Source organism: Anoplopoma fimbria, chromosome 18 (assembly GCF_027596085.1).
Source record: "Anoplopoma fimbria isolate UVic2021 breed Golden Eagle Sablefish chromosome 18, Afim_UVic_2022, whole genome shotgun sequence".
Classification (NCBI taxonomy): domain Eukaryota; kingdom Metazoa; phylum Chordata; class Actinopteri; order Perciformes; family Anoplopomatidae; genus Anoplopoma; species Anoplopoma fimbria.
In genome coordinates this window covers 7,047,694-7,075,546 of record NC_072466.1, presented here as the reverse complement: position 1 = coordinate 7,075,546, position 27,853 = coordinate 7,047,694, and the positions used below count along the sequence as shown (strand labels likewise).

Genomic DNA, 27,853 nt, shown 5'->3' with positions numbered 1-27,853 from the left:
AATTTCAATGCCTCCAGAGACTTGGCTTTAATATATCCGGAATTTTAAATAAAATAAAAAAAACATCTTAACTTAATATTGAATTTCTTCAACTTTTACATTTTTAACTAAACCGCTCATAATTCAATAAATCATGTTGCCCAAAAGGTATTATCTCCAAGAATAAAACAACTGGCCAGGGACCTCCATTGTATTTATGATTAGATCACTGTTCCAGCACTGTTGACCTGCTTTTGTCTTGTAACAGTTCATACCCTTAGCATGGTAATAGAGTAGTAACATTAGCATACCAACAATGCTAACTGTCAGCATGTGACATTTGGTTAGCAAGATTTAACAAGATTAATTCCTATTTTTACAACAAAATTCAACTGGACATATAATAAGTGACTGTGACATCATTACTTAAGATATAACTTAGATTTTTTCTCTTTATTAGTATAATTCTCAAGACTGCAAGATCTGAAAAGTAATCTCAAAAACATTCAAACATTTTTTATTAAGACAGAATAAATACAGTGTGATGAAGCTACATTATTAAACAAACCAGAGCTTAAACAAGCAAAAAAAATTGATAAAAAAAGGAAAGTACTTTATATGTCTGTCCCAAGCTTGTTATTCTCATTGCAGGAGCTCTGTGAAATTGTCAACTGTATTTGTGAATTATGTACAACTGTACAGAATTAGTTTATCTTATTGAACTGCTTTGTGGATGAAATGGTATTTCACAGTTGTGATTCTTATAATAGTATTATTTTATTGTGTTGGTCTACTTCCATTTGCTTTACATCGCTACAGAACTTATCGAAAAGATCTATTTAAGTAACCTGTTTAATATGAGAGAAAATATGCAGAGTGGACATTATGCCCAGGCTTATCTTTTCATTAACGGCTTTTCTGCAGGTGTGAGTATTCAAAGGTCAGTGACTTGGTGTGGAAGAGCAGTGGTCACTGGACCACCATTGCTACTGGGTTGGTCTTTTCCTTTCAAGAAGAAGGTAAGCAGCTCCCCTTTCCCTTTGACAAATATGGGCCCTCTTCGGATGAAGCGGAAGCCAAACTCCTTCAAGATGTCGTAGCAGTCCTCTACCACCTGAGGGCAGAGCAGGACAGAACATTTAAAGAAGATGGTTAAATCAGAAATTTGAAGTTGACAATGAGCATGAAATAAATAAACAGGATACATTTAAGAGTGTTGTATGTGCATTTTTGTGTCTGTGCTACCTGGATGTTTCCCATCACTCCGGTGGACTCCATTCTGCTGGCCACATTGACTGAGTTGCCCCAGATATCATAGTGAGGTTTACGTGCTCCTATCACTCCAGCCAAAACTCCGCCTTTATTCAGACCTGAAGGGGATCAACATGGAAACATGACACACACACACACACACACACACACATGCTTGCTAAATGTGCTCACATACAACAACACAAACACACACTGACCGATCCGGAGCATGAAGTTGTTGAAGGACTGTTTGTTGAGGTTGTTGAGGGTGACTTTCATGGCCAAGGCGAAGTCTGCCAGGTCAGAGAGGTGCTGCCAGCTCTCGACCACGGACCGGTCCTCTGGCTGTGGAGCAACGATACAACTTTCACAGTTACTATCATCATCACAAGTAAAGATACAATAGTACAACAGGTTATTACGAGGTATATTTATTAGATTTAAACCGTTTGAATGTGTCACACCTTGCCGTTGCTGTATACGTTTGTGTTGCTCTCTGGGTTGAGTCCTGATGCGGCCATGTAGGTGCTGCCTATTGTCTTGATCTTAGTGATGCAGCGGAACTCCTCCCTGTCTAGTAACTGTTGGACGAAGCGGGCATCAGTTAGTTAATTGGGTATTTAATACCTGGGAGCTGTGTCTCAATATGTCGACTACAAGCTGTACAAACGACGCTGGGACTCACGCTGTCAAAGTCGGAGATGATTTCATTTAGAATCCTGAGACACTCGAGGCCTCCGTTGTTGATGCCCTCTTCAGTGTAGAAATCAGAAAAGTTGGGGATGGAAGCAAACATCACACCTGTTTCACTGTAAGACTGGCTGTACAGGTCCTACAAATGACAAATGACATGTTAGTTTGCTCTGATTTTATATTGCTATATTTATTATTTACTAATCATGTTTTTTACGCTGATTATTAGAGCAACCAGAGGAAAGCTTTGATTTGTAATTTTAAAATACACCACAAGATGGCACTGGTATGCAATGGATTGTATTGTGATGCGGTACAGGCTTTAAAACAGGATCATGACCTTTCTCCTCCTCCTTCCTGACATTTCTCACTCTCTCTCACATTTCTCACTGCCACCCAGACATCCACATTCCTACATCACACTGTAACTTGGCACACGCTCATATGTACCTCATCTCTCTTTTTAGTGCCTAAGAAGTGCTTGGCCACGTGCTCCGGCAGCATGTTGGTGACCAGCGCTTCGTTCCACCGTCTCATCTCAAACACCCTCTCCTTCTGGTCATGCACACTCATCTTCCACAGGAACAGCTTCCTGGACTGACGCTCCAACTACACACACATTCCCGAGGGAGTGAAATATACAATATTTAGATAAAGTGAGGAAGTTATTTGCAGAAAAAGGAAAACCCATTATAGAAATTTGATGATTGCTTTGCCCTGTTTCAGGAAGCTTTCCTCTGTAGGTTCTGACTTTAAAGGCTGTAGAAGACAAGTTGTGGGTCATTAAAGTGTGATACAGTGCGGTAGTATGGGAGACAGTGACTCACATGGCGGGCAAAGAGGTAGAAGCCAATCATCATGACAATGATCATCACGGTCATGAGGTACTTGGACGGCACTATGGATGTTCTAGAGGCAGAATAATGTATACTGGACTTACAAATTTATTTTAAAAACAAAAAAACAACTAAATATAGCATAATTGTTCTTTACATGCTTACTTATTGAAGTATTTTCAATAAAAACACAACATTTATTGATCTGCTTTACCCCTTTCTCACCTGTATGAGGAGAACTGTATGTAGTCGTACAGGTCATATAAGTCCCGCCAGCTGTAGATATTGACAGCCCCAGTTGCTGTGACGACCAGCACCATGAGGCCCAGTTTGATCAGGTGGCTGACCTGCACCAACATGGCGGTGGCGATGAGTGACATCACAGCCATGAAGCTGAAGTGCTTTGGACTCTCTGCACAGCCTCGGTCACTGAGTGACTCCAACACGGGGCCAAAGGTGCCGTTGGTGACTCGAAAGGACGGAGGAACACAGCTCAGCTGCGATATCAGAGACGAAGGGCATGAATCATTTGCACTTAACATCTCTTATATAGCCCAGTATTAATAGATAGGACATGACGTGTTGAAACAAATTTAAATGTGTTTAATTCTGGCATATTTAGTGTGAACTGTTGTTTCCTATTAACATTAAATATACTATATAAACTATATAGTCACAATAACGCTGTTACAATGGCAACAATATGGACAGTAGGACTACTTTTTCTCTCCAAGCATTTTTGTCCCACTGTGCCCGTCTCCTCCACATGCCAGCTAAGACAGAAAAAAATGAATGTTCACTTTAGCGTCCTCTATTCCTGTCAGACCTCGGAAAGCAGCGGTGTGTTTAACAGGCTGCTCCCTGTGGGCCCTGTGACAAATAAGCCAGCAGGCAGCGAGACAGACAGCTAATGGACCCCACTGGGAACATGTAGTCAGACACATAAAAGGCAATGATGGTTTGATGAGGACAAAGTAGAAACACACAAATGGGAAGACACGCACACACGCTTGGGTTGGGTGATACGATATATATAGTTTTTTGCATTAATATGATGATTTTGTGTAATAAAACTACAATACAGTGTATATAGAGACACACACAAACACGCTCACAATGTGGGAGAGTTATAACATGTCGTACCATGTCAGCGATCACAGCCATGGTAAGAACAAATATGGCCGCCATGGCCCATGTGTTCCTGGCCCACCGTGTGCGATCAATCCACACCGAGAAAGACACCAGCCTCTTAGAGAACATCTATGACAAGGAAAAATGTTTTACTTAATGTAAAGTCTATTTATACTTTAAAAAGATTCCATCAGGATCATGTCACAAATACAATTTTCCAAATTTGTTTATGCCTTTTAGCCCAATTTTTCAGAGAATTTCGACTCATTGAAAATAAAAAAAAACATCTGCATCAGAAATGGTTAAAAGTGTTGTTCTTGAGCCCAAAAAGTTGGGAGAGCACTGATCAAAGACATAGAAATGAATAAATAAATAAGGTAATATAAATTCTGTTTCCCTTCGACATAACCATGGAAACTATTTCTCCTTCCTCACCCTGGGAAAGATGGAAGCCAGGGAGCACACCGCGAGGATAAGCAACAACACCTCTCCTATTGCGAGAGTCACATAGTTCACAGCCAACCTGGAACAAGAACACACAACTTCAGTCAATTTCCAGCTTTGCCATTTGCAAGGAATTATTGGTTCATATATTAATTCACAGATGTCCAAGGAGCATTTAAATGTATGTGTATTATTATATGTTATTTTCTAAGTACATTTTTATGTTAATAAGGAGAGGTTGTAAGACAAAGTAATATATGTGAACTCACAGTGGGTCTATTAAGACCTCCATTGCTGTATTGAAGAAGAGCACTATGATGCAGCAGCAGAAGGCCGCTCCGCTTCGCTTCTCCTTCTCTGAGGAGTAGTGCTCCTCCAACTTCCCGTCCACAAAACGCAACGACAGAGGGTGGATCTGGTGATCCTTCATTCTGTGAGGAACATAGAGAGAAGTTATCCCTCCAACTTTGAAATCATCATTCTCTGATTTTGTTATCTTTTTTTTTATTTGTCTGATTTTCTTACATTTGCTGAGTTTCTCTTTCCAGCAGCTCCTGCTGCAAACGTCTGTTGATCACTTGTTCCTCAACCACCTTATTCTTATGCTGTCAACATAAAAAGAGAGATTGGATTGGTAGGATTAACGAGGCTCCTAATTTTCAATTAATGTCTGTGCATTTAATGGAATTGAGAAATATGTGCATGTTTCTATGTATGGGTATCAATATACTCATGATATTAATATACTGATACGTTTAAAGTTGACATTTAATTAAAGACATTTATTATAATTCACCTCCTGTTTAGACTCAGTGGGCGTGGATTGGGAAAAGGCTCCGTTCCCATTTGTTACTGTAGTGTTGATTAACTGGTTTGAATTTCTGTTGGACAATGTGCCTGGTTTCTGAGGGCGAAGAAGCAGGGAAAACATCTGTTAATGTAATTAAAATAACAAGAATCACCACCTTGCAGTTGTATGCCTCCACAAGCCAGTCAGGTTGCAGTTTACATCCTTGTCTGTCCATCACAATTGTCATAATTACCATGTGAATTATTGAGTAAAGGCCAAAAAACGGTCACAGTGACAAATTCTAATCAGTTCATCATTGAGTGAAGGTGGAGGTTTGTTCCAAATTTGAAGAAATTTGCTCAATGCGTCATTAACATATCACAAGAATGGTACTGACTTGAAGTCACTGTGATATTGACCTTTGACCACCAAAATCAAATCAGTTCATTCTTAAATTTACATAAAATTTGAAGAAATTCCCTCAAAGTGTTCCTGAAATTTTGCGTTCACAAGAATTGACAATCCCAAAACATAAATCCCCCCAGTCAAGGCCTTTTGGCGGCGCGGAGGAATAAAAACTCAGCTATAAAAACAGGAAATACATTATATTTAACGTAGTGTTGTGTACTATTGATTCAAGCAAAGTTTATGTTTGTGAGTTGAAAAACGAATGATCTGAAAGAAACAATGCTTTTGGTAAATAAAACCATAATTTCCATGAAAGCAAGTAGTAACTCACATCTCCACTGAGCCCATTCTCCTCCGGTTTAGACACTAGAACTAAGTAAGTGTCGATGCCTTTCTCCATCAGGTACTCGCACCTCTCTCCTCCCTCCCCCGGCTCCAGTTCAAACTCCCCGTGCAGACTGTCCTTGGTGGTCTGGGAGATATGCACCCTCCTGTGTAGCACAAGAAACCTCTTGAAATAAAGTGCCTGACAGAATTTGGGTGCTCACTTTGACAGTGAAATAAGTTGTTCTCACCCAGGAATCCCCCCGGATTCCATCTTATTGGCTACAGTGACATCTGTGGACCAAACGTCAAACTGCCACCTCTTCTGCCCGAGCACTCCTCCCAGCACGGTGCCCGTGTGAACGCCCACTCGCATGTCCACTTCAGTTTTGGTCTTCTCTCGCACGTACCTGAAGCAAGAGGGAAAGCTGAGGATCTCTGTTGTATCTTTTGTTAATGTGTCCTTGGCTTAATCCATATTCAAATATACAAGTTTGTCTTTGTTACTCTCCTATCTTTGAATTGTTGGCCCACCTTTGTCCTAACTCTTCACTTCTTGCTTTCCTTTATACTTATTTCTTGTGTAAATCTTTTTTTGTGATTCCCTGTTGTCTCATACACAATAAATACAAATAAACTGATCATGATACCACCTCTACATCATCACCAACCCTTTCCTTCTCCTTTGCATATGTCTTTGTTTTAATGTCTTTCATCATATTTATGTTGTATTTTTTTGTGAAATCAAAATCCCTACTCACGAGATGGCGTCTACCATCGCTAGGCCCATCATTATGGAGCAGGCAGCGTGGTCATCCCTGAAGTCAGGAAGACCACAGATACAATAGTAACAGTCTCCGAGGATCTTGATCCTCAGTTGGTGATGATCCTGCAAGAGAGTGAGAGAAGTTGTGCCTATTCAAATTAAGTGTCTCAACATATATCTAGAAAAACAGAATTATAAATGTAAAACCATGGGAAATGATATATCAGCTACATCAAAGCTATAAAACATTACCAGTTCTCCTACCAACACTATTCCGAACAATATATTGTCTTCAAATTAAATCAAGGAAAATAAACAAGAAGATGGAGCAGTGATGGATTTAGGCTGTCTGAGAGGACTGGACATTTACTCCTGTTTTTTCCTCTGGAAGAGCCTCCTAAAGGGAACTTCATCCCCTTTTCTCCACTGGAAGGGCATCCTAGAGGGCACTTCATCCCGTTTTTTCCAATGCAAGAGAATCCTAGAGGGCAATTCATCCCGTTTTCTCCACTGGAAGGGCATCTTAGAGTACACTTCATCCCATTTTTTCCACTGCTAAAGCATCCTAGAGGGCGCTTCCTCATGTTTTCTCCACTAGAGGGCCACCCTATAGGGAACTTCATCCCAATTTCTCGACTAGAAGGGCATCCTAGAGTACACTTCATCCCGTTTTTTCCACTGGAAGAGCCTCCTAAAGGGAACTTCATCCCCTTTTCTCCACTGGAAGGGCATCCTAGAGGGCAATTCATCCTGTTTTCTGCACTGCAAGAGCATCCTAGAGGGCACTCCATCCCGTTTTATCCACTGGAAGGGCATCCTAGAGGGCACTTCATCCCATTTCTTCCACTGCTAAAACATCCTAGAGGGCACTTCCTCACATTTTCTCCACTAGAGGGCCACCCTATAGGGAACTTCATCCCAATTTCTCCACGAGAAGAGCATCCTAGAGTACACTTCATAATGTTTTCTCCACTAGAGGGCCAGCCTAGAGGGAACTTCATCCCAATTTCTCCACTAGAAGGCCATCCTTAGGGACACTTCATAATGTTTTCTCCACTAGAGGACCAGCCTAGAGGGAACTTCATCCCATTTTCTCCACTGGAAGGCCATCCTTAGGGGCACTTCATCATGTTTTATAAACAATATGGGCGTCCTATTTATCTCGGAGTCCACCAGTGACATCGAGAGTACAATGAATACAGTGAACTACAACGGAGACACAGAAAAACAGTCACTCACTTCTGCCAGTTTATCGAAGCGGGCGAACAGCTCATTAAGCAGCTTTACGAGCTCATGGGCGCTACAGGATGAGGACAACTGGGTGAAGCCCACTATGTCAGCAAACAAGATACTGAAACAGAAGTGAAGAGGTTGCAATGTTACATTTAACAAGCTGTAAAAACCTCCCAACAACAATGAAATCATGAAAGCCCCCCCCCAAAAAAGAAACGCTGATTTTGTGATCCCGACCTGACGTTTTCATGGCGGTACATGTACATGGTGTTGAACTGCTGCTGCTGGACCTCATTCTGATCGGCCTGGGTCTTCATGCCCTGCAGCATCTCATCAGCAATATGTTTGGGCAGGATGGACAGCAAAAGTTCCTCCTACATGGAGACATAGTTGGAGCACGGTGAGACTTTGTCATGTTCAGTGCTGAAAGAAGAATACATTTGTCCCATGTGTATTATGTGTGTGCATAGCAAGACTGAGGCGGTAGACTAATTCTCAAAAGATCCTGTCAACTGGTTGGCTGGGTCTTCACGTCTTCTACCAAGCACCCCAATTTAAAGGCAATTTGGGAATTATACCGATTCTCCTTTTGTCTCTCTATCCTCATCTACATATCCACCATTATTAACCATCTTTTCCACCCGTCTATAAACAACTCACACAGGTCTGCTCTCTTTTCCCCAAGTTGTCAAAATCATGGAAAGAATGAAAAGAAAGCGAGAGAAATTCCAATAAAAGAACTAAATGAATAAAAATAAAGGGTGGAGACGGTTAAAGTTATGGATTACCATAAAATGTCAAATACTGGCACCCATGTGGCATGAAAATAAATACATAATAGCGTAAAATGGCTGTGAGGAAGCACTGTATCTTTGTCAGTTTATTCAAAATTTCAATTCAATCAATATTTCATTGGAGCCCAAACCTTCCATCACTAATATTTGAGAGAAACAAATGACAGCCTACATACTAGTCAATTAAGACAATTAACCTACACAAACATTTAACATAAACAGCATTTTCAATATTGAGAAAGGTAGCTGTAAAAGGAAAGAAATAGAAATAGCAAAACTAAAGAAGATTAATGAGGAGGAAAACTAAGAGCTATAATCAAATACAATAAATATACTTTAAAAATATCAAATCATATCTTCCCATCTTTTTAGTACAGGTTCTGTTGTCACAGAGCTCAAGCTGACCGTATTGTGTCAGGTCCCTGATGGTGGCTCCGTAGGTGAAAACAAGTCTCGCTAATCAACCTATTATCCTCGAGCTGAGCAAAACACACAGTAATTAGGCAGCACAGGATGTTCTACCTCACAGGTGTGTTTGTGTATTATGTGTATGTGTGTATTTGCTCCAAATAAGGAAAGGTATTATCTCATTAAGCAAAGTATACCTGTGATTGTGTGTATGTGTGTATGTGTGTATGTGTGTGTTACCTGCTCAGTGCTCTGCTCCTCCAGCGTGAGTTTGACCCCTAGTGACTGACGGGCCTCCAAAAAGGCTGTTCTGTACTTCCTGTCCGCCATGTAATATGACATCACACCCACCGTGGCTGCACACAGGCTCAGCATCAAGTTGGCAGAGAGCTGAAGAGGATGTGTGTTTGTTTATTTTGGGTGTTTGTTAGTTTCCTCATACTGTCACTTTGTAACTATAGTCCATAATTCTCTGCGCATGAGTCATGGATTTGGCACATTAGCTTTTAATTTCGGCATTGTAGTAGATTAATCAGATAGACTAAGCCTCAAAACATTTTCAGCAATATTCTGAATTTTCAGAAAAAGAAAGGATAATGCTGCAAAGAGAAGAACAGTTCTGATGCACTTCCTTTCAAAATAAAGGCATTCAAGTGAAAATTCTCCAGCAAAATTGTTTCATACAAATGTTCTTTTTTTTTGCCTCCAATTCACATTTTTACTTTTAGTGGATCATGGTTCACATGCTGCATTTAGTAAGACCTTGTGGCTTTAAATGCATTTTGACATGCACAAAGGCAATTGTAAAGCCACTGAATGTAGTGTCACAATATCAAGGAAACTAATTTGGAATAATTATCATACAATTAATGTATTATGACCAAATTAATTTAAAACAAATTTATAATGATTGATCCAAATTCAGTTTTCTTCATTTTGCCGTGTTACTGTGAGAAACACACTTTTATTTTGGGAAAACTAGTATGGTAAATTCCATAACACTTTGGAATTTATTTAGTTTTTGTGTGTGGTGTCACACAAAGCCAACATATATTCACCTGTCTTATAACCTCCATTCTCTAAAACAGTGGTTCCCAACACCTTTGGCCTGTGACCACTGCCCTATAATAAAGTGTGGACACATCCAAGGCACACACCAACTCTTCCATGTTGCTTTCCACACCTGTGTGACCTTCATTGAGGGCCATTATTTACCTGTCTCATCAGCAGGGGCCCCTGCAGGTCATCCTCAAACCTTCTCGCTACGCTCACCCCCAGCACCAGGGTGTGGATCCCACAGGAGATGGCTGTGAGCAGCAGCAGCGGGACCAGATCCAATGGGAGGGTCAGAAAGCTGCAGAAACTGAAAAAGGCCTGCCAGCCCACGGCGTCACTGGCATGGGGGACACGCTCGTAGTTCAGACCCAGGTAACACAACACGTGGACGCTGACCATCAGCCACAGGACGTACGGGACCGCGCCGCGCAACACCGGGGACGCGGGCAGCTTCTGCAGCCTGCACAGCGCGTAAAGCCCGGTGTCCGCAGCCAGCCCCACTGCGGCCACCACCACCATGGCCAGCTTGTCCTGGGTGTACACCACCGCGCACATGAGGATGATGAAGCCGTTGAAGAGGGCAGCGATCGCCGCCAACACGAGCAGGTTCTCTTGTCTCTGTCGGCGAAAGTAGTTCTGGTAAATCCTCTCCAGTGAGTCTGGCGCAAAGGTGAGGCGCACGGTGCGGGGTAGGCAGCCGCAGCAGCCCGACTGGAGCACGGCCACCTCATGACCCGGGTCACTGGGAACCTGCACCGAGAACCCTGCAGACTGCTCCGTGTCGGTTCTATGGATCCGGTTCACAGACATGTTTGTTTGTTTGTTTGTTTGTTAAAGGAAATCCTTGGAGTTGTTCATGAAGTAATACTGTTGTGCATTCATTCCTGAAGTGCGCAAAATGCCAAAATCCATGAAAAAGTAGTGATGCGTCCCATCTTTGTGCAACTTTTGGAGATAATTACATTGTTTACATGCTTTTATTTATTGTTTGCAAAAAAAATATATATATCCTAAGTTGTTGATTGAATGATTAGTTTCACCATAGGGTAGATCCACCAAAAAAATGCTCACCTTTTGAAAAAAATGCTTACCATGTTAAATAATGTTATAGTGTCATTAACTCTGCTGCTCTGTCCCCAGGTTGTTTCAGTGGAAAAACTTCTTCTTTCTTGCTGCTGCAGTCCTGTGTGCTACCATGGTAGACCAACAAAACCCTGAGCCACAGGTGGATATCCATTTGAATGCAACATATCATCTCCTCAGAGAGGGTGAAGTGAGTTTATAAAAGGCAGAAGAGCATCTTACTTTCATGTATAAATCCATGTTTTTCTTAATCATGGTAAGATCTGCAGAACAGGCTCTCCTCTAAGATGCTCTTCAATCTTCTGATGTTATTCTTTGCTTCTCTCTCTCTCTCTCCTCCCACTCCCCCTCCCTTTTTTTTTATAAACAGCAAGTCCTCTGTTACTGTTGCTAAGATGAAACCAAAGTGACTGCCGGCTTGCAATCATGTCTTGGGAAATGTGGCAATGCTGGTGTGAAGAAGTGAGGAAAAGTGATCATTACAGCTAAACTCTGTCAAACAACTGACCCTCTATCTCATCCTCCAGTGTTTTACAGTAATCAGTACAAAGATATCGACAAAGAGCAAATAAATACACATGCTTATATAACATTTATCATCCATTTTATTAATCACTGCTAGCCTTCATAATACGTATATTACACAAGTGCCAGGTTTGATCAATAAGCAAATGCGCTTTTTATTTAAACAAACTGATTCAAATTAGCTCACATTTATAATAGTCATTTTATTTCAGTTTAGTCTTACAATATTGCAAACGCATCAATCATCTCACACACACATGCAAATCTTTGGTGCTTGTCCTTGGGTTCAGGCAGAGTTTTAACCCCAGGTCTTAATCAGTCTCTGTGTGCGTTTGCTGCCGGCGGAGATTTTCCTATCATGCCGCTAAGAGCACTTCCCAAAGCCAACAATATAGCCACCAGAACTCCCACAGTCCCCAGTCTCCCCAGAGCTGCTGTACCCAACGCTGCAGCCCCGAGTGCCCCGGCTCCGATAGGTGCTGCTGCTGCGGTGACCGTCTCCATGCCGATGCCTTTAATTAGCTCTGGCCCCGTGAGGAGGCCCCCTCGCAGATTCACCGGAGTGTTGAACGGGCTCTTTGGTGCACCCAGAACAAATGACCCTACTGCAACAAGGATGATTGTTACAAGTTCTGATGTTGACAGGAGAGTCGCCTTGAGTGCTACAACGCGCATTGCCAGAATTGCACCAACAGCTACCGAACCTAAAGCTGCTAAAGTTGAATTTCTTGTCCCAAAGGCCTGCTTTGCTGCAACACTCGCGGCTCCGAGGGACACCCCTGCAGCTGTGGCTGCTCCTAACATCCCCCCCATGCTGCTTCGGATCCCTAAAGAAGAGCTAGATTGCAGAATGACTCTCAGGGAAACTGATGATATTATAGCAGCTCCCACGGTGACCTTTCCAGCCACCTCTGACCCCAGACCGACCGTGGCCACTGTTCCCAGGCCAGCTCCTAGCAGCCCTGCAGACAGAAACGCCACCCAGATGACCGACTGCAGCATCAAAACCACCTCCGCTTCTGACCCCTCTCCTGCTTCACCCGCCCCCAGGCCTACTGAAAATCCCAGTATCCCCACAAAAACAGAGTAGAAGAATATTCTCTCCAAAAGTTGGCACTCGGTTTTAGGTTTTGGTCTTTGTGTCATCCTCTCTGTCAGAGCCTTTCGAAGGGCGCAAAGCACAGATATGGTCAACCCCACGGCGAAGAGTCCAACCATGATACCCATCCTCCCATAAACTACACACAGGTAGAGAGTGGTGAAGATGATTAACAGGGCTGTGGTCATGTCGTTAATATTGGAGTACGAGTAGACTACAAGGACCAGGATGCCTTGAGCTGCGATGTAGATCCAGGGTGGAATGATCCCGGCTAACAATCCAGTAGTGACAGCACCCACTACCACGGAGGCTCCTGTCGTGGCCTCCACTAACCATGGCAACCTCACTCCGACTCGGGTCAACAGCTTCAACATCATGGCAGCGAGGAGGAAACCGCTCCCGAGAGAAACGAGCACTAAGGTGAACGCGAGGCATGCCGTCACCACGCCGACACCCGTGGAACCGGCTCGTCCGGCAGCCAGAGTCGCAGCAGTCAGCAGGACGCCATCTGTAGTCAGTGAGGGATCGACTGCAAATAATGCAGCTTCTCCAAAAGCAAAACCTGCTGCTGCACTTTGCAGGATTGTCTTCACTGTACCAAAAACACCTGGGAGGGGAAAAGACACAAGGATTGAATTATATAAAAAATATGTTCTACAAGTCACAACTGGTTAAAAGTAACTACATTTACTTCAATACCAACACCAACTTTCCACTTGAGGTTAAGTATACTCCTGATGGGGAGTATAACAACATCATATAACAACATAAAATACAATATATTATAATTTTATAACTATCACAATGTTAAATTTGTGTTAATATTGATATTAATATTATTGTGTACCTTGTTATTTGGATCATTTGGTAACATTTTTTTACTTTCTCGTCAATAAATCCACATTGAATTGAGTACTAGTCTGATTGGGAAAACAGTGAGCTTTCTAATATCTGAGAAAATAGCCCTGTGATCTGTACACATTTAGCAGAAATCCTGCATTAAAAACTATGGCATGGAGTTTGAAAGATGTGGGCTTTCCTCAAAAAAGGGGTAACAAACAGAGTTGCATTAAGGGAAATGTAGGATGCAGAGTTTTTGGGGATGATCTTGTTACAGTAATTTTTCAATGTTTTATTTTGTCTTTTGTTCTTACTATTTGAATCAAATATTATATGTTCTTCACAGTTTTCATTTGAATGATTTTATTTCTTTATGCCTGCCTTTTGTAAAGCACTTTGTAACCGCTAATTTTGGTAAGTGCTATATAAATAATCAATATTATTATCAAGCTTATTAAAAACAGAAAGAATTCTTCCATTTCATGTGTAAATATTGTACTTTTTGTCTCCATTTCCTTCATCTCACAGCTAATTTAGTTCCTAGTTAAGATTTTTTTTTCCAAAGAAAACACATGATCAGATTATACAACATGATGTCTTGTTATAGATCAAACTACCCAACAACATATAATTATTTAAAATGTGCTGAATCTTCGCCTGCCGCATTTAACTGCTGCTCGTATGTTGAAACATCAGTAATAATCCAATAGTAATAAAGTTTAGAACTCTAAAAGTTCATTCAGCATTAGGATTACTTTTACTTTAAGTATATTACATAAGACATGTGTACTTTTACTTGCAATTGAGGACATTTGTATGGTGGTATTGTATTGCTACTTGAAGTTAAGTAAAGGATCTGGATAATACTGATATCCAGACTGTTCCTCCTGTTTCTATGAACTGCTCCTGTCACTTTAAGAGGAAAGTGAAACCATCTGAATGCATCCACGCTGAAACTAAAAACCAGGAAGTCTGTCTGAACTATGAATTAAAACAACACACATTTCAATGGACCATTGCACTAACTACACACCTGTGTCAATGCTTTGATTCTCTGCAAAACTAGTTATTTATGTTCTGCCTGTTCATTTTAGGCATCAAAACAGCAACTCTCTGGCATGGCTGCAGCTTCTAGATCCTGTTCAAATATCAACTTTTAAGTCTGGAAGAAGCTGAATGGAAATCTAATTCAAGTATAAATATAGCATGTTTTACTCAGTACTTTGCAATGTATTTCTGTTTTTCTCATCTTACCCAGACTTGTTTCTGCCATGTTTCTTCGCAGCTACTTCTGCATCCACAATAGACCTTTCTCTTCTTCTGTTGAGCTGTTTCATGCATGAGTTGCATTGGGGCCACCTACAGTTTCTCAGTGGAACTTGTATACAGTATTGGCCAAAAGCAAGTAGGTCTATTTGAGGACACATGGCTGCTTCAGTTATAAAAAGATTTCCGGGTATGGGGGGGTCATGTGATGAAGTTGGTAGTCTGCTAGACTGCAACTGAGTCCAGTTGTTTGAGTACAACTTTAGATATTTACCACAGTATTAGATTTTCATTCAGCTTCTTCCAGGCTTAAAAGTTGATATCTGAAGAGGATCTGAAAGCTGCAGCCATGTCAGAGAGTTGCTGTTTTGATGCCTAAAATGAACCCCAAAAAAAACTTACAGTCTAGGATCCAGCACCAACATACTCCTTACTGACTTCCTCTGTAGTTCTACAGCATAATGTACAACCATGCAATAAATAACAAAAACTCTTTCTTGTCCAATGCATTTATTCTGATTTACTCACCCCACCTTTTCCTGTTTAATATCACCTTTCACCTACCAAAATATAAACGTGTGGACTAAACAATCTCATCATCTTTGCAGGTTTTACAGAGGCCAGTTAACAGCTCAAATATGACATACTCACAACCACTATACAAACCACTAAACATATGGTAATGCATGATTCGAGTTTTTGTTTATTATTTATTGTAAGGTAATATATGAGAGGGGTTAGACTAATTGTAATGGTAGAAATAACTTCGTCTTCATATTGTTTCCGTGCACCTCCTGCTGGAGTTCCTTTCTGATCACATGGAAAACAAAAAAATAGAGACCATTTACAACAGTAAAATGCTACTTACATAATGACAGGAGCAATTTTACTTAATTAAAATACTTTTTGACAGTTATGCCATATTGATGCTGTGAGCTGCAGATTATCTGAAACACTTTGAAGAATACTTTAGAGGATATCGGCCAATACTTACAGTACCAGTCTAACGTTTGGACACACCTTCTCATTCAATGGTTTTTCTTTATTTTTATTTTTTTCTACATTGTAGATTAATATTGAAGACATCCAAACTATGAAGGAACACAAATGGAATTATGTGGTAAACAAACAAATGCTCAACAAACCAGAATATGTTTTATATTTTACATTCTTCAAAGTAGTTGAATGAGAAGGTGTGTCCAAACTTTTGACTGGTACTGTATGTAAAGCTGGACTGTTAAACAGAGAAATTGCTTCACTCTTTACCATCAGTAGTTAAGGATTACATTTTAATTGTCATGATGTTTAATGAGCCAGGTTTTGTCTAAAGTTACATGTTTAAACAATCTAATGACGTAAATATGAAATGCTTTCACAAAAGCTCATTTGTTATAGACCGCCTTTTAAAGACCACACCATTGGGGTATTTACTATAATATATTTTATTTTTGAAAAATCTAATTGTTAATTACACACCTTATTTCAGGCATCTAACCGAAATCCCATTACATTTTTTTTTTTAAATAAAAAACATTATTTGTTTCCCAATTTGGCATCTGAATCCTTTTAGTTGACTACTTTTGGGGGTTTTAGGACTCATTCCTGCAGAACGCTTTAGGGAAGACAACAGTTTTCTACATAGTAAATAGTTGTTTGTTGCTATGCATGTTTTCAATGTCATATAGAAAACATTTAATAAAGCCGTATAGGTTATAAACTCTGTGTTAATAGTGTCTTATCACATAAGGTACCACAATTTCTTTTTTAAGACCATAACAAAGGCAAATGTAGCTCTCTGTCTCTTATTGGTGTTATAATGTAAAGTTATTTGCAAATAAAAAGTAGGGAAAGGACTGATTGAAGGAATAAAAAAACAGGAATGTTAAGGGCCCTACTTTCCCCATTTCTACTTCCTGCTCCGTGGTCAGCTGACTGAGCCAGGTCACATGACCGTCGCTTCCTTTCCAGTCGGAGCGGCTCAGTTTCTTTCTTTCCTCTCGACCGGAGAGGTTGTTTATTTCGGGGTTTGTTCAAATATCTGAGCGGAGTTAAACTAACTGGACTGAAGGACAAGAAGTAGAAGAAATATAAAGAGAAGTAGCAGAAGAGGAAGAAGAGGAGGAAGATAAGAGCAGAGATTCTGTGTGGTGGACATCCTCTTTCGTGTTCCTTCCTCTAACTGAGAGCAGGTCACTGGATTTCAGTAAGTAACCTAAACTATTGTCTTTTAACGATGTTAAGTAGGTTATATAAGTGTTCATCAGCAAACCTATTGGATCCCCTGTACATTACATATATGAAGTACATTATTCTGTACTTGTTACAGTCTTTGTTGTGATTGTTACAGTCTTTTTTAATAAGCTCTGGGTTCTGATTGAGTCAGCTGTTGACAATGAAAGAAGTCACCTGGCAGGTTGTCTCGTGCTTTCAGTCACTGCCACACCCAGTCAGGTGAGACTCAGAAGGTGTATGTTTTATTTAGATGCCCGTCATATGTCACACAGAACATATATTGACAGTATTCATTAGGGTGCAGGCTAAGTACTACCCTGAGCCTTCCTCTTAGCACTTATTGTATTCGTATTAGTTTGTTGCATTTATTGTATTCGTATTAGTTTGTTGCATTTATTGTATTCGTATTAGTTTGTTGCACTTATTGTATTCGTATTAGTTTGTTGCACTTATTGTCTTGGTAGTAATTTGCTTCTGCACTGTACTTTTGCTCTGGTTTATGCTTTTAGATGCTTGTTTAAGAAAGGAGATGCACTTATGACTTCTGGTGACTAGTAGTTCTCTTGAATACCTATGTTGAATACACTTATTGTAAGTCGCTTTGGATAAAAGCGTCTGCTAAATGACTGTTATGTAATGTAATGGGTGGTATATTTAAAAGCAGCTGTAATGAAAAAAAATGCTTCAACAAATGGATATAGTAAGATGTTTCTGCTTCAGGTCATGCAGGACAATTTTTTTTACACAGTCTGAGAAACTTTACATGATGACTAAACATTTCTGCACAGAACACCTTGACCTTAAAGTCATCCATCTAAAGCATTGACATCTCTTTCTTTTACAGGAATGCATTTGGCGGTGCTTTTATTTGTTTCTGCGCTCTCCGTGGGCACCTTCGCCCTGGACAATGGAGAGATGAGGGTCCCCCCCATGGGCTGGTTGGCATGGGAACGATTCCGCTGTGACATCGACTGTGAACACGACCCCAAGAACTGCATCAGGCAAGTCGACATGATGTGAAGCTAAAACATCTGGAGCTCACTGAAGCTTTTCTGTAAAAGCAGGTGTTCTTTAAAAATAGTTGTCTAGTCTTAGGGTGGTTTTCACTGTTAGAGATATTCATTATTAAGATTAAGAATTACTAGATAGTATACACAGTAAGTTTAGTTAAAACAAGCCACTCTGAACTGGCTTGTTTGAACTGGCCTCACGTTCAGTATTTAACCCGTCCTATTCTGGACCCTGAATCTGGTTTGTATACTTTGTATATTTTAGAAATGAAGGGTGTGGGCCCACATTTTTATCAGACAATTAAAGAACCGGTTCGTGAGTGATGCTACAGGTGTTTTGTGGAAACCAAAATGTGCATTAGTAATTTGTCAACATATTTTTTTCTTAGAGTTGGTAATAAAGGACTTTGGGTGCCTTTACATCTACTTTGTCTAATTTTCCTTTTTTTGTGAAAGAGTTCAAGACTCATTTGCCAAAAAGTTTTTTGCCTTTTAACTTAAGAACCTTTTCTTTTTACCATAACAATAAGACGCACTCATAAACTTTCACCTCATTCCACAAATACACATACTACAAAAAAAACCTAATTAGCCTGCCCTTTATGCTCTACTCAATGAATGCTACAATGACATTGTTTTAATCAATTTGTCAATGCGGTTATTATCAATATTTTTTATACCAACAATTTATCAAATGACAATCCAACACTGTGAAAGATCTTGCTCATAGCGATGAACCAACAGAGAATTAACACCTGAATCTGCAGCTCCCTCTCTGCCTTTTATGTGACTTTCAGGTTTAAATATTTGCTGATCACATGTGTTTGCTCTATGCCATCTCTTAATGAGACATGTCTGCCTTCCCTCCAGTGAGAATCTGTTCATGGACATGGCAGACAGACTGTCCGAGGACGGCTGGAGGGAGCTTGGCTACGTCTATGTGAACATAGATGACTGCTGGTCCTCCATGAAGAGAGACAAGAATGGACGTCTGCAGGCTGACCCTAAAAGGTAATGGTGAAAAATATAGACTGTACGCTCACAGAGACAGACACGCACACACACAGAGAAGCTGTAGCTCCTCATTGTAAACAATAATCTGTAACTTCTAAACCTGTGAGTCAATCAGGTGATTACAACGTGACAGTCATACAATCATATGACTAGCAATAAACATTAGTAGTCAGTAGTTTCACTTGTGTCTGGTGTATACTATTACATGCAGCATCAGCAAATGATAAAGACTGCTAGAGTTTGGAAGTGAAAAGAGGGGGTTATCATCCTAAACCAATAAACAACTGCAGACTTTTCTGATTCAGATCTTCACTATTTGAGTGCAATTAAACCATATACTGTCTGTCGGTACATGTATCAGTAGAGGCATTATTATTCATAACGTTTTTAAGGTTTTATATGTTGTAGTAGCATCATTTTATGCAATTTTGATGTATTTTTCAGTCCAGCAAAAAAGGAGGTTCTCAAGACTGTGCCTTGATTTCAGGAATTGCACGTCTATGCAGTGTGCACTTTGATACAGACTGCTAGAATTTGGAAGTGAAAATAGATGGTTATCATCCTAAACAAGCAACTGCAGGCTTTTCTGATTCAGAGCTTCACTATTTGAGTGCAATCATACCGTATACCGTCTGTCGGTACATGTATCAGTAGAGATGTAACAATATACGTAACGTTTTTAAGGTTTTATATGTTGTAGTAGCATCTTTTGATGCTAATGTGATGTATTTTTCAGTACAGCAAAAAAAGGACTGCCCCAGACTGAGCCTTTGCAGTGTGCACTTTGCTATAACATTTACAATTGCCTCTCCATCAGGTTCCCAGGAGGCATCCATAGACTGGCCCGCTATATGCATGACAGGGGTCTCAAGCTGGGCCTCTACGGGGACATGGGCACACACACCTGTGGGGGGTACCCCGGCACCACACTGGACAAGATCGAGATAGACGCTCAGACCTTCGCCGACTGGGAGGTGGATATGTTTAAGTTTGACGGCTGTTATTCTAACGCCACAGAGCAAGAGCAGGGTAAGAAAGGAGGGAGGGACTCTTAACATTGTAGTTATTGAGATTGCAGACTTGACTCTTGTTCCTCTCTCGGGCAGGTTACCCTCTCATGTCGAAAGCTTTAAATGCAACGGGCCGTCCCATTGGCTACTCCTGCAGTTGGCCGGCCTACCAGGGTGGCCTGCCACCTAAGGTATAAACAGAATGATTTGAAGTTTATATCATCCACCTGAAGCTTTAGGCTCTACAGTTTTACATAATTGATTCCTTAGTGGAAATAGACTCTGTTATGAGGACTAAGTTCTAATATTTTAAATCCAGTTTAAATTTGTACTGATCTATGTTTTCAGGTAAACTACACTCAGTTGGGTGAGATCTGCAACCTGTGGCGTAACTATGGCGACATCCAGGACTCTTGGGACAGTGTACTGAACATTATTGATTGGTTCTTTGAGAACCAGGATGTCCTGGTACCTGCAGCTGGACCTGGAAAGTGGAACGACCCAGATATGGTCTGTTCAACTGACATATTATTCAATTATTTAGTGTTTAATATTTACTATATGGTCTGTCAATGAGGATAGCCAGCACAAATGGCACAAGTTAAAGAAAAATTGTCAAAGAAAAACACTACTTTGTTAAAAAAAAGTGCTACAGGTACAAAACTTTTTTGATCTTCCTTGATTGTGTGATTTTGACCTCCACAGCTGATTGCTGGAGACTTTGGCCTCAGCATGGACCAGTCTCGGGCTCAGATGGCTCTGTGGGCGATTATGGCTGCTCCTCTTTTCATGTCCAATGACCTGCGCACCATCAGCAGCGGGGCCCGCAGCATCCTGCAGAACAAAATGGCAATCGTGATCAGCCAGGACCCCATGGGCATCCAGGGAAGGCGCATTATAAAGGTAACACACTCCTGCATGGGTTTTTGCATCTTCTTGAAGGTTAAAGAAATAAACAGAAATGGGCTCATTAGAGTTTTGACTTTGGTGTTTAAACAATTTTCTATCCGCTGTCGCTCACATTATACGTGTCTTCTTATTAATTGGGTCATTGTTCACATTTTCTCATCCATTTCTCTCTGCCAGGAGAAGAGTGGCATTAACGTGTTCTGGCGCCCCCTGTCAAACAATGCAAGCGCATTGGTATTCTTCAGTCGTCGTAACGACATGCCCTACCGCTACAAGACGACCCTCGGCAAACTCAACTACACCACTGGCAGCTACAAGGTACTGTGTGTTTTTAAACGTTTTCTAGACAGTTTTCTAGATTCTAGCAGGTAATGTATCATCTTTGATCCACTCCTGTCTACTCAATCCATATCCCTATCCTCCCTTGTCTGTTGTAGCCACTGATCCAGCCCTTACTATCTCAAATAATTCTGTTACACTTGAAGTACCTCTTAATTTATTACAACCACAGTGTGTGCTTCAGTAATGGGGTTCCACATGGTCTTATTGTTGGTCCATTACTATTTAAAAAAATATACAGAAATAACATAATTCTTCGTGCTTCAACCTCAAGTTTTATGCAGATGATACAATTCCATATGCCCCAGATTCTGCCCCAACCCCTCATCTTCAGCCTTCTTTTGATGCTTTCTAATTATTCCTGCAATGAATATACTTGTTTTAAATTCATATAAGACCAAGTACATGGTATTCTCCACACCCACCACCACCACAGCCATTAAATCTATAAATTCCACCCATTTTCTGTCTGTTCTAAACCGCAAAACTATTGTTCATTTAACTTCAATCTCTGCACCTGTCACATTGACCCATTACATTACTTAATATAGCACATAATGCTTTATCACTACTCATCATTTCTCTCTGTATCACAAGGTTGCATGGACTTCCTCATTTAAAAGAATGAATAATCATCTCATGATATTAATCTATAAAGCTCTTCTGTCATTACTTCAAACTACCTCACATCTCTTCTCTCATTTATCAAACTACATGATCCATCAATGTCTTAATTATCTGTGCTGTGTTTATTTGCTGCATGTATACTACAGTTTTGCTCAACTGGACACACATGATTAATAATATCTCTTTTAGTTTGGAGTTTGCTTACCAAATACGCATGAGTATTAGAAGAGAATCACATTGTCTCCCTTCTTCAGATCTATGATGTCTTCACTGAGAAGACCATGACGCTAAAGGACTCCACAGGCTTCGTGGTGTCAGTGAACCCCACAGGTGTGGTCATGTGGCACGTGTCTGCGCCCGCCAAACGTAACCTTCGCCTGTTCTATGAAGGTAGCAGACTCCAGGGATCCGCATACGACCATGATGATGAAAACGCCATTCCTCGTGTTTTCCTCTGATCGCTCACTGATAGAACTTTATCACAGAATAATCACATCAATGTTTCTGCCTCAGTTCAGCGGCTCTTGATGAAGCGTTAACTGACAAGACATCATACGTTTATTGTTAGGTGCTCAAAGGACGTATTTCTCTCCTTAAACCTGAAGTGCCAATGAACTTCTCTTAATTGTGTTATTTTGAAAGGCACCACTATTCCAAGTATTGGAGTCACTTAAAGCTCAGTAGCAGCCATTCTGCTTCTGGATATGTCACTTATCTGAAATTGTTCTTGTGATCCATCTCTCAAATTCTACACTAACTATCAATATTGATCAGGTAAAAATGTCCATAACATAGCACACCTCTATTACAATGAGAAACATTTTGACACATTTTAGTGTTTCTGTGCTTGACAGCGTGACAGCTGATGATAATTTATATCTCTGAGATCGCCAAACCTGAAAAACTGATCGTAGATCAGCACTAAGACTCAGAACTATCCTCTGCTCTGCTCTTATGGAAACATTGCTTTTAAGGTAGCAGTCTGACATAAGCTGTTCCAATATGCAGAAAGGCGTCTGTAATGCTAGTTTTTTTTTTTAATGCTTAAGAAAGGAGAATTGTTTAAGCCTATCAGGATCTGGATGTTGCATTGCTCAGGATAATAGCTATGAATGGACATTTAAGAAATTAAGATTTTTATAAGATATGATTCTGTGAATTATGCGTTTTTTGTATTCACTGAAATAAATGATTTTGTTCCTCACTAAGCAAAGTTTTATTTTCCATTCTGTTTGTAATCATTTAGTTGTAGCAGTGCTCATCTTGACCTAGACTTACCTCACCAGACTACAAATGCTGCCTCGGTATGAATTATGTTTTCTTCACAACTTTTAAAATAAATGTACACTTAGAGGAACACTGTGCTGCCGTAGGACTATTTAAAGAAGTTAAGTCCTGTACGGACAAATGCATGTGTAACTGGAGTGGCCTCAGCCCAAAAACCTGGCAATGGAGGCCCAATAACACTAACTGATCCTGTTGAGTCTACTTTAGAGAGAGTTAAGGCTCATACAGGTCTCACAAACATATGAAAGTACTGCAATCAACAGGAGAGTGCTATGTTTTTGCACCACACACCAGTTTATGAGGGTGTGACCTACATGGTTTCAGTTCATCTTCTAACAACTTTCCAGGTTCATTGTTTCCTAAAATGCTAAATGCATAAAGTCTAGGCTGTTATTCACATTTGGCTCTCACTTCCCAATTGCTAGGTAAGTCTCAATTTATGGTGGTTTCAAGTTTTGGTTCTGTGTTGGATACAGTTATCGGAACTGAGTATACAATTACAGCTACTGTTTGTGTTTGTTTTACTGTGGGAATTACCACATCTATGCTGGCTAATTACTGCTTTATTTTTTTAGGTTAAGTGTACTAGACTGATATGCACTGTAATTTACAGATTTATTGTAGACTTATGGTGACGAACATGAAAAAAAGCTTTTATCTGCATTAATACAGAAGCTTTCCATGCCTAACAAACTTGTACCTGTAATGTAATTTGAGAAGTGTCTGATTAGGTCTTTATCTGGCAACTCATAACTCATAAATGAGTTTGCATAATGTACTGAAAAAAAATAGCCAACACGAACACAGGCCCACATCCATATTTAGCCAGTAGAGGTCAGTGCTGCTCTTCAGGCTGCATGGATGTAACAACATGGACCTTCCAAACCGATCCACTGCCAAAAAATGCACCTGCTGAAGAGCACAAGGACAGTCAGCCGATTCAGCTCCGTCCTTTATCTCTCTGTTATGACTTACTCTCGTCTGGCACCACCGTCTCCCATTTTGACATGCACAACAATGTATAAACTCTTTTTAATTTTCATTTTGTCCTTCAAGCATCCACTCCTTCATCCACCATATATTAATCCTTCTTTGTATTAATTCTGCCTCCTCATCTTCATTCCTCCCTTCCCTCCCTCTCCTTGTCTCCTTCTGCCTATTCCTGTGCATAGTATCACCTCTGACCTTGGCCTTAATGCCCTGTGTTTACACACCGTCTCAAGATACTGGAGTGGTCACATGAGTGTGTGCATTGGCATGCATGCTACTGCATGTGCGTACGTATGACATAAGTAAACTTGCTTTGCACACACAAACCCAAATTCACACACATATCCCTTCTAGGTCATTTCAGGCCAGATCAGTTGTGTGTGTGTGTGTGTGTGTGTGTGTGTGTGTGTGTGTGTGTGTGTGTGTGTGTGTGTGTGTGTGTGTGTGGGAAAGATTATCTTTTCTTTCCTGTCTTTCCCTTTCATTCGTCTCAGATATCTGTTGGCTGGCCGAACACGACACATCTCTCACTGTCAAGGTCCCCGCCGTTTGGGAACATGATGTGGGAGAGGAGTGAGGGAGTTTTGATAGAGAAAAAGAGGGAACTGTGCTAGAAGGATTTGAGCAAAGGAGGAAGGGGGGGCTGTCAGAAGTCTATTAGAAGGTGCAAATGAGCAAAGGAAGGGGGGTGTGAGAGATGAGAGAGAGAGCGTATGGAACGAGTAAGGGAGGGGGTGAGACGAGGTACCAGAGCGTTCCTGCCAGTGCTCACGTAGGCCCACAGCTGCAGAGTGGCACAGTCGGCGCTCACGTCTTTGTACCCCCACCCCCACCCCCCCCCCCCATCCCCGACACCAGCACCCCTGATTCAAATCAAGGGGGTTGATCCCCCCTTCTTCTGGGCCAACACACACACGTCATTGTTGTCACGCTGCTAGTCACGCTGTCTGCCTCACGCCTCTGAAATCCAACTCGGAGGAAGGGGGCACCGGGGTGGATGTGATGCACACAGGGCTTTGCATATAGGTCAGAATGCGTGCCGCTGTTAGTCTCAAAGGAACGCCGCACACACTCAAAACTTTTAAAGTGATGCCACCGAAAAAGGAAAAGTTATTGGGCTGTGTCTCTTTTGTGTCCACCTTGGTTTTGAACATTTCTATTCTTTGCACATTGTTACAAAAATGCGTATGCACAGACAAAAACACAAACACAGTCACTGTGCTCCTCAGCTCATCTCGGTAACATCATCACTCCCTCGTGGTGCCGCCTGTCTGGTTGCTAAGTAATGACATCATAGTCCCAACATCTGATCTTAAGCAGAGAGGGTTTTATACACATATCCCACTGTAATGCTATCTTCCTGTTTAACCGCCCACATCTTTCAAACATTCAATCAAGTGTGAGAGTGCAGTCACTACACTTAACATTTATTTTGCATATGAACTTGTACATGGTAAAACAGAAGATCCAATCTTCTGGTCTTATGTTCTGGTCCTGCACTAATTTTATCTTTTTAACCTACATAAATGCAGGTCAGACAAAAAATGAAGACCATCTTGCTTACTCTCTTCCAGTTAGTGTGGATTTCCTGTCTAGACCATAATATGGTCTGGACAGGAAAGTTTTAAATTAAGCAATCATGGAAGGTCTGTAAAGTATTGCTTAACAGGGACATGTCCCGCAACTCTCTCTCTCATTACAGCATGACGTCTTTTCCCTCTACTTTTACTTGCTCATGCATTAGGCAAAGATCGGACACCTCCTCCTCTGACCACAACTCCTTTCATTACACACTTTTCTCTTTTGTTGGATTTGTGGCCTATGAAGCAAAGGAAAGTGTCCTTGCCTTCAGGCTCACTGTGTGATTTCCCCTTTTATCCAAAAGTACTGGGGCATTAAATTGATTTGGGTTTGGACTCTGGACTTCTGGTTGAAGGTTGTTCTGTCCTGTTCTCCCCTATAGGCTTTTATAGCAGAGGATGTCCTGCTGGCTGTATGGAGATGCTGTTGTTTCAGCTGGAGTGAGAATGTGTGGACATATATGCTTGTGTATTGACAAGATACGTGTATAGCCAGGGGAATGTGTGGGAAATCGGTCTGCATGATCCTGCAATAGTGAAGGGGTAGAGCTATTCATCCCTAATTTAAACTTTAATGACGTCTGTGCAAAATCTTTTCATGAGCTTGCAGTTTATACTTTTTTGGGTTTTTTTTTTTTTACATCTGTGGCCACCAGAGTTCTTGGGAAATACATCTGTGGTTCTGTTTTTTATGAATGAATATCTGGATCTGTCCACCAGTGCCGCTGTTGACTCAGTGAAACAGACGTGCCTGGCAACTGTTTCCACGACGCTCCTGTGTACGAGGCAGGCTGCACGTTGCAGAGGCGTTGGGTTCGCATGGCAACTGGCCAGGCTGTCAGCTGTCTGCTTACTGGCAGCCTGAGTGGGTCAAAGTCAGAAACTGCAGCCAATGTAGCTCGCGCTCACACTCTGCCTCATTCTTTCCCTTTCACTCAATATCTGCCTTTCCTGTCTTTTCACACACAGACACACACACACACACACACACACACACACACACACACACACACACACACACACACACACACACACACACACACACACACACACACACTCAACCTCGTCTCATTTTCTCTCTCCTCTCCTCTACACACAAATCCTCTATATCCTGGATCCTACTGGGAACTGTGGCCACATTTACCTTCCTGCAGACATACTGTATGTCTGTGACAGCGTGTGTGGTCACCCCATTCCCTCACTGTATTCCTCTGTTCCACTGTATTCCCTGTCTTGAGGTTTTCTGTGTCAGATCCCGAAGCTTTTCCGGGCACGAGAACAAAAACCCCTGTCTTCCCTTTCACCGGCTGGAGCAGAGAACAGCCAGCACAGCAGTAGGATTTGGCCTGCATTGGCCTCAAGGAGAATGGTTGGAAAGGACTGGAAGGAGCAGGTGGAGTTATTTGGCGGTGGTGTGTTTTTGCGGGCACGCATGTGGTCGAGGGTCACACTGAAAAGAAGCTTGTCAGATTTCCAGCAGATATTTGATACACATTCACACAGCAACAACTTGGTTGGTAACATGATGCCTTTCAAGCTGCTGCTGATAATGCATCTATTTTTGGGTGAAGCCTCAACACAGCATGATGCTGTAGAAACTTTGACTGACAACATTAGTTTGCAAAAAGGAGTCGTGTGTGTGTGTGTGTGTGTGTGTGGGGGGGGGCATAAAAATAGAGACGTGATCGGTCAACAATGCATGTCATAACCTTCAGTCAGGCCCTGTGAATCAACACGTGTATGATTTCGTGGGCTATTTTTGTTGCCGTCTATCAACATTGCTTTTTTAATACTTCTGGATTCTATAGTTTACCGGGCGATTGTCATCTCATCTCCCTCAGCTTTCAATCTGTCACCTGCTCGTACAGTAGCACTGTGATTAACTGTGTCTGTGTCTATGTAAAGGTGCCCTGAAGACTGGGGTCAATG

The 27,853-nt window shown here is 41.2% G+C and overlaps 3 protein-coding genes across 3 annotated transcripts; 1 reads left to right on the top strand and 2 right to left on the bottom strand.

The window, feature by feature from the left end:
* Positions 1-804: 804 nt before the first annotated feature.
* On the bottom strand, positions 805-10,923 carry LOC129107005 (adenylate cyclase type 3-like). The gene is made up of 20 exons (XM_054618328.1): positions 10,273-10,923; positions 9,298-9,447; positions 8,093-8,229; positions 7,862-7,973; positions 6,618-6,745; positions 6,108-6,266; positions 5,864-6,023; positions 5,131-5,238; positions 4,860-4,939; positions 4,604-4,765; positions 4,326-4,413; positions 3,903-4,019; positions 2,985-3,256; positions 2,751-2,832; positions 2,374-2,532; positions 1,916-2,062; positions 1,695-1,811; positions 1,449-1,575; positions 1,225-1,349; positions 805-1,093 (listed from the first exon to the last, which is right to left on the bottom strand). Exons 1-20 carry the CDS (start codon positions 10,921-10,923, stop codon positions 914-916), a joined length of 3,261 nt encoding a protein of 1,086 aa, XP_054474303.1. The 3' UTR covers positions 805-913.
* Positions 10,924-11,799: 876 nt separating this feature from the next.
* Positions 11,800-14,980, bottom strand: LOC129107409 (uncharacterized). The gene is made up of 2 exons (XM_054618892.1): positions 14,915-14,980; positions 11,800-13,427 (listed from the first exon to the last, which is right to left on the bottom strand). Exons 1-2 carry the CDS (start codon positions 14,931-14,933, stop codon positions 12,037-12,039), a joined length of 1,410 nt encoding a protein of 469 aa, XP_054474867.1. The 5' UTR covers positions 14,934-14,980; the 3' UTR covers positions 11,800-12,036.
* A 1,879-nt stretch (positions 14,981-16,859) lies between these two features.
* On the top strand, positions 16,860-23,269 carry LOC129106998 (alpha-N-acetylgalactosaminidase-like). Its single transcript, XM_054618321.1, has 9 exons — positions 16,860-17,129; positions 18,003-18,159; positions 19,039-19,179; positions 20,000-20,211; positions 20,289-20,383; positions 20,541-20,702; positions 20,898-21,095; positions 21,279-21,419; positions 22,322-23,269. Exons 2-9 carry the CDS (start codon positions 18,005-18,007, stop codon positions 22,523-22,525), a joined length of 1,308 nt encoding a protein of 435 aa, XP_054474296.1. The 5' UTR covers positions 16,860-17,129; positions 18,003-18,004; the 3' UTR covers positions 22,526-23,269.
* Positions 23,270-27,853: the final 4,584 nt, after the last annotated feature.

Coding starts and splice junctions, on each gene's coding strand:
- LOC129106998 (XM_054618321.1), top strand. CDS start 18,005: ATGCATTTGGCGGTGCTTTTATTTGTTTCTGCGCTCTCCGTGGGCACC. Junction 20,212..20,288: donor CGCCACAGAGCAAGAGCAGG/GTAAGAAAGGAG, acceptor TCTCTCGGGCAG/GTTACCCTCTCATGTCGAAA. Junction 20,703..20,897: donor AGTGGAACGACCCAGATATG/GTCTGTTCAACT, acceptor TGACCTCCACAG/CTGATTGCTGGAGACTTTGG.
- LOC129107005 (XM_054618328.1), bottom strand. CDS start 10,923: ATGTCTGTGAACCGGATCCATAGAACCGACACGGAGCAGTCTGCAGGG. Junction 6,267..6,617: donor GCGATGGTAGACGCCATCTC/GTGAGTAGGGAT, acceptor CTCTTGCTTCAG/GTACGTGCGAGAGAAGACCA. Junction 2,063..2,373: donor GCACTAAAAAGAGAGATGAG/GTACATATGAGC, acceptor TGTCATTTGTAG/GACCTGTACAGCCAGTCTTA.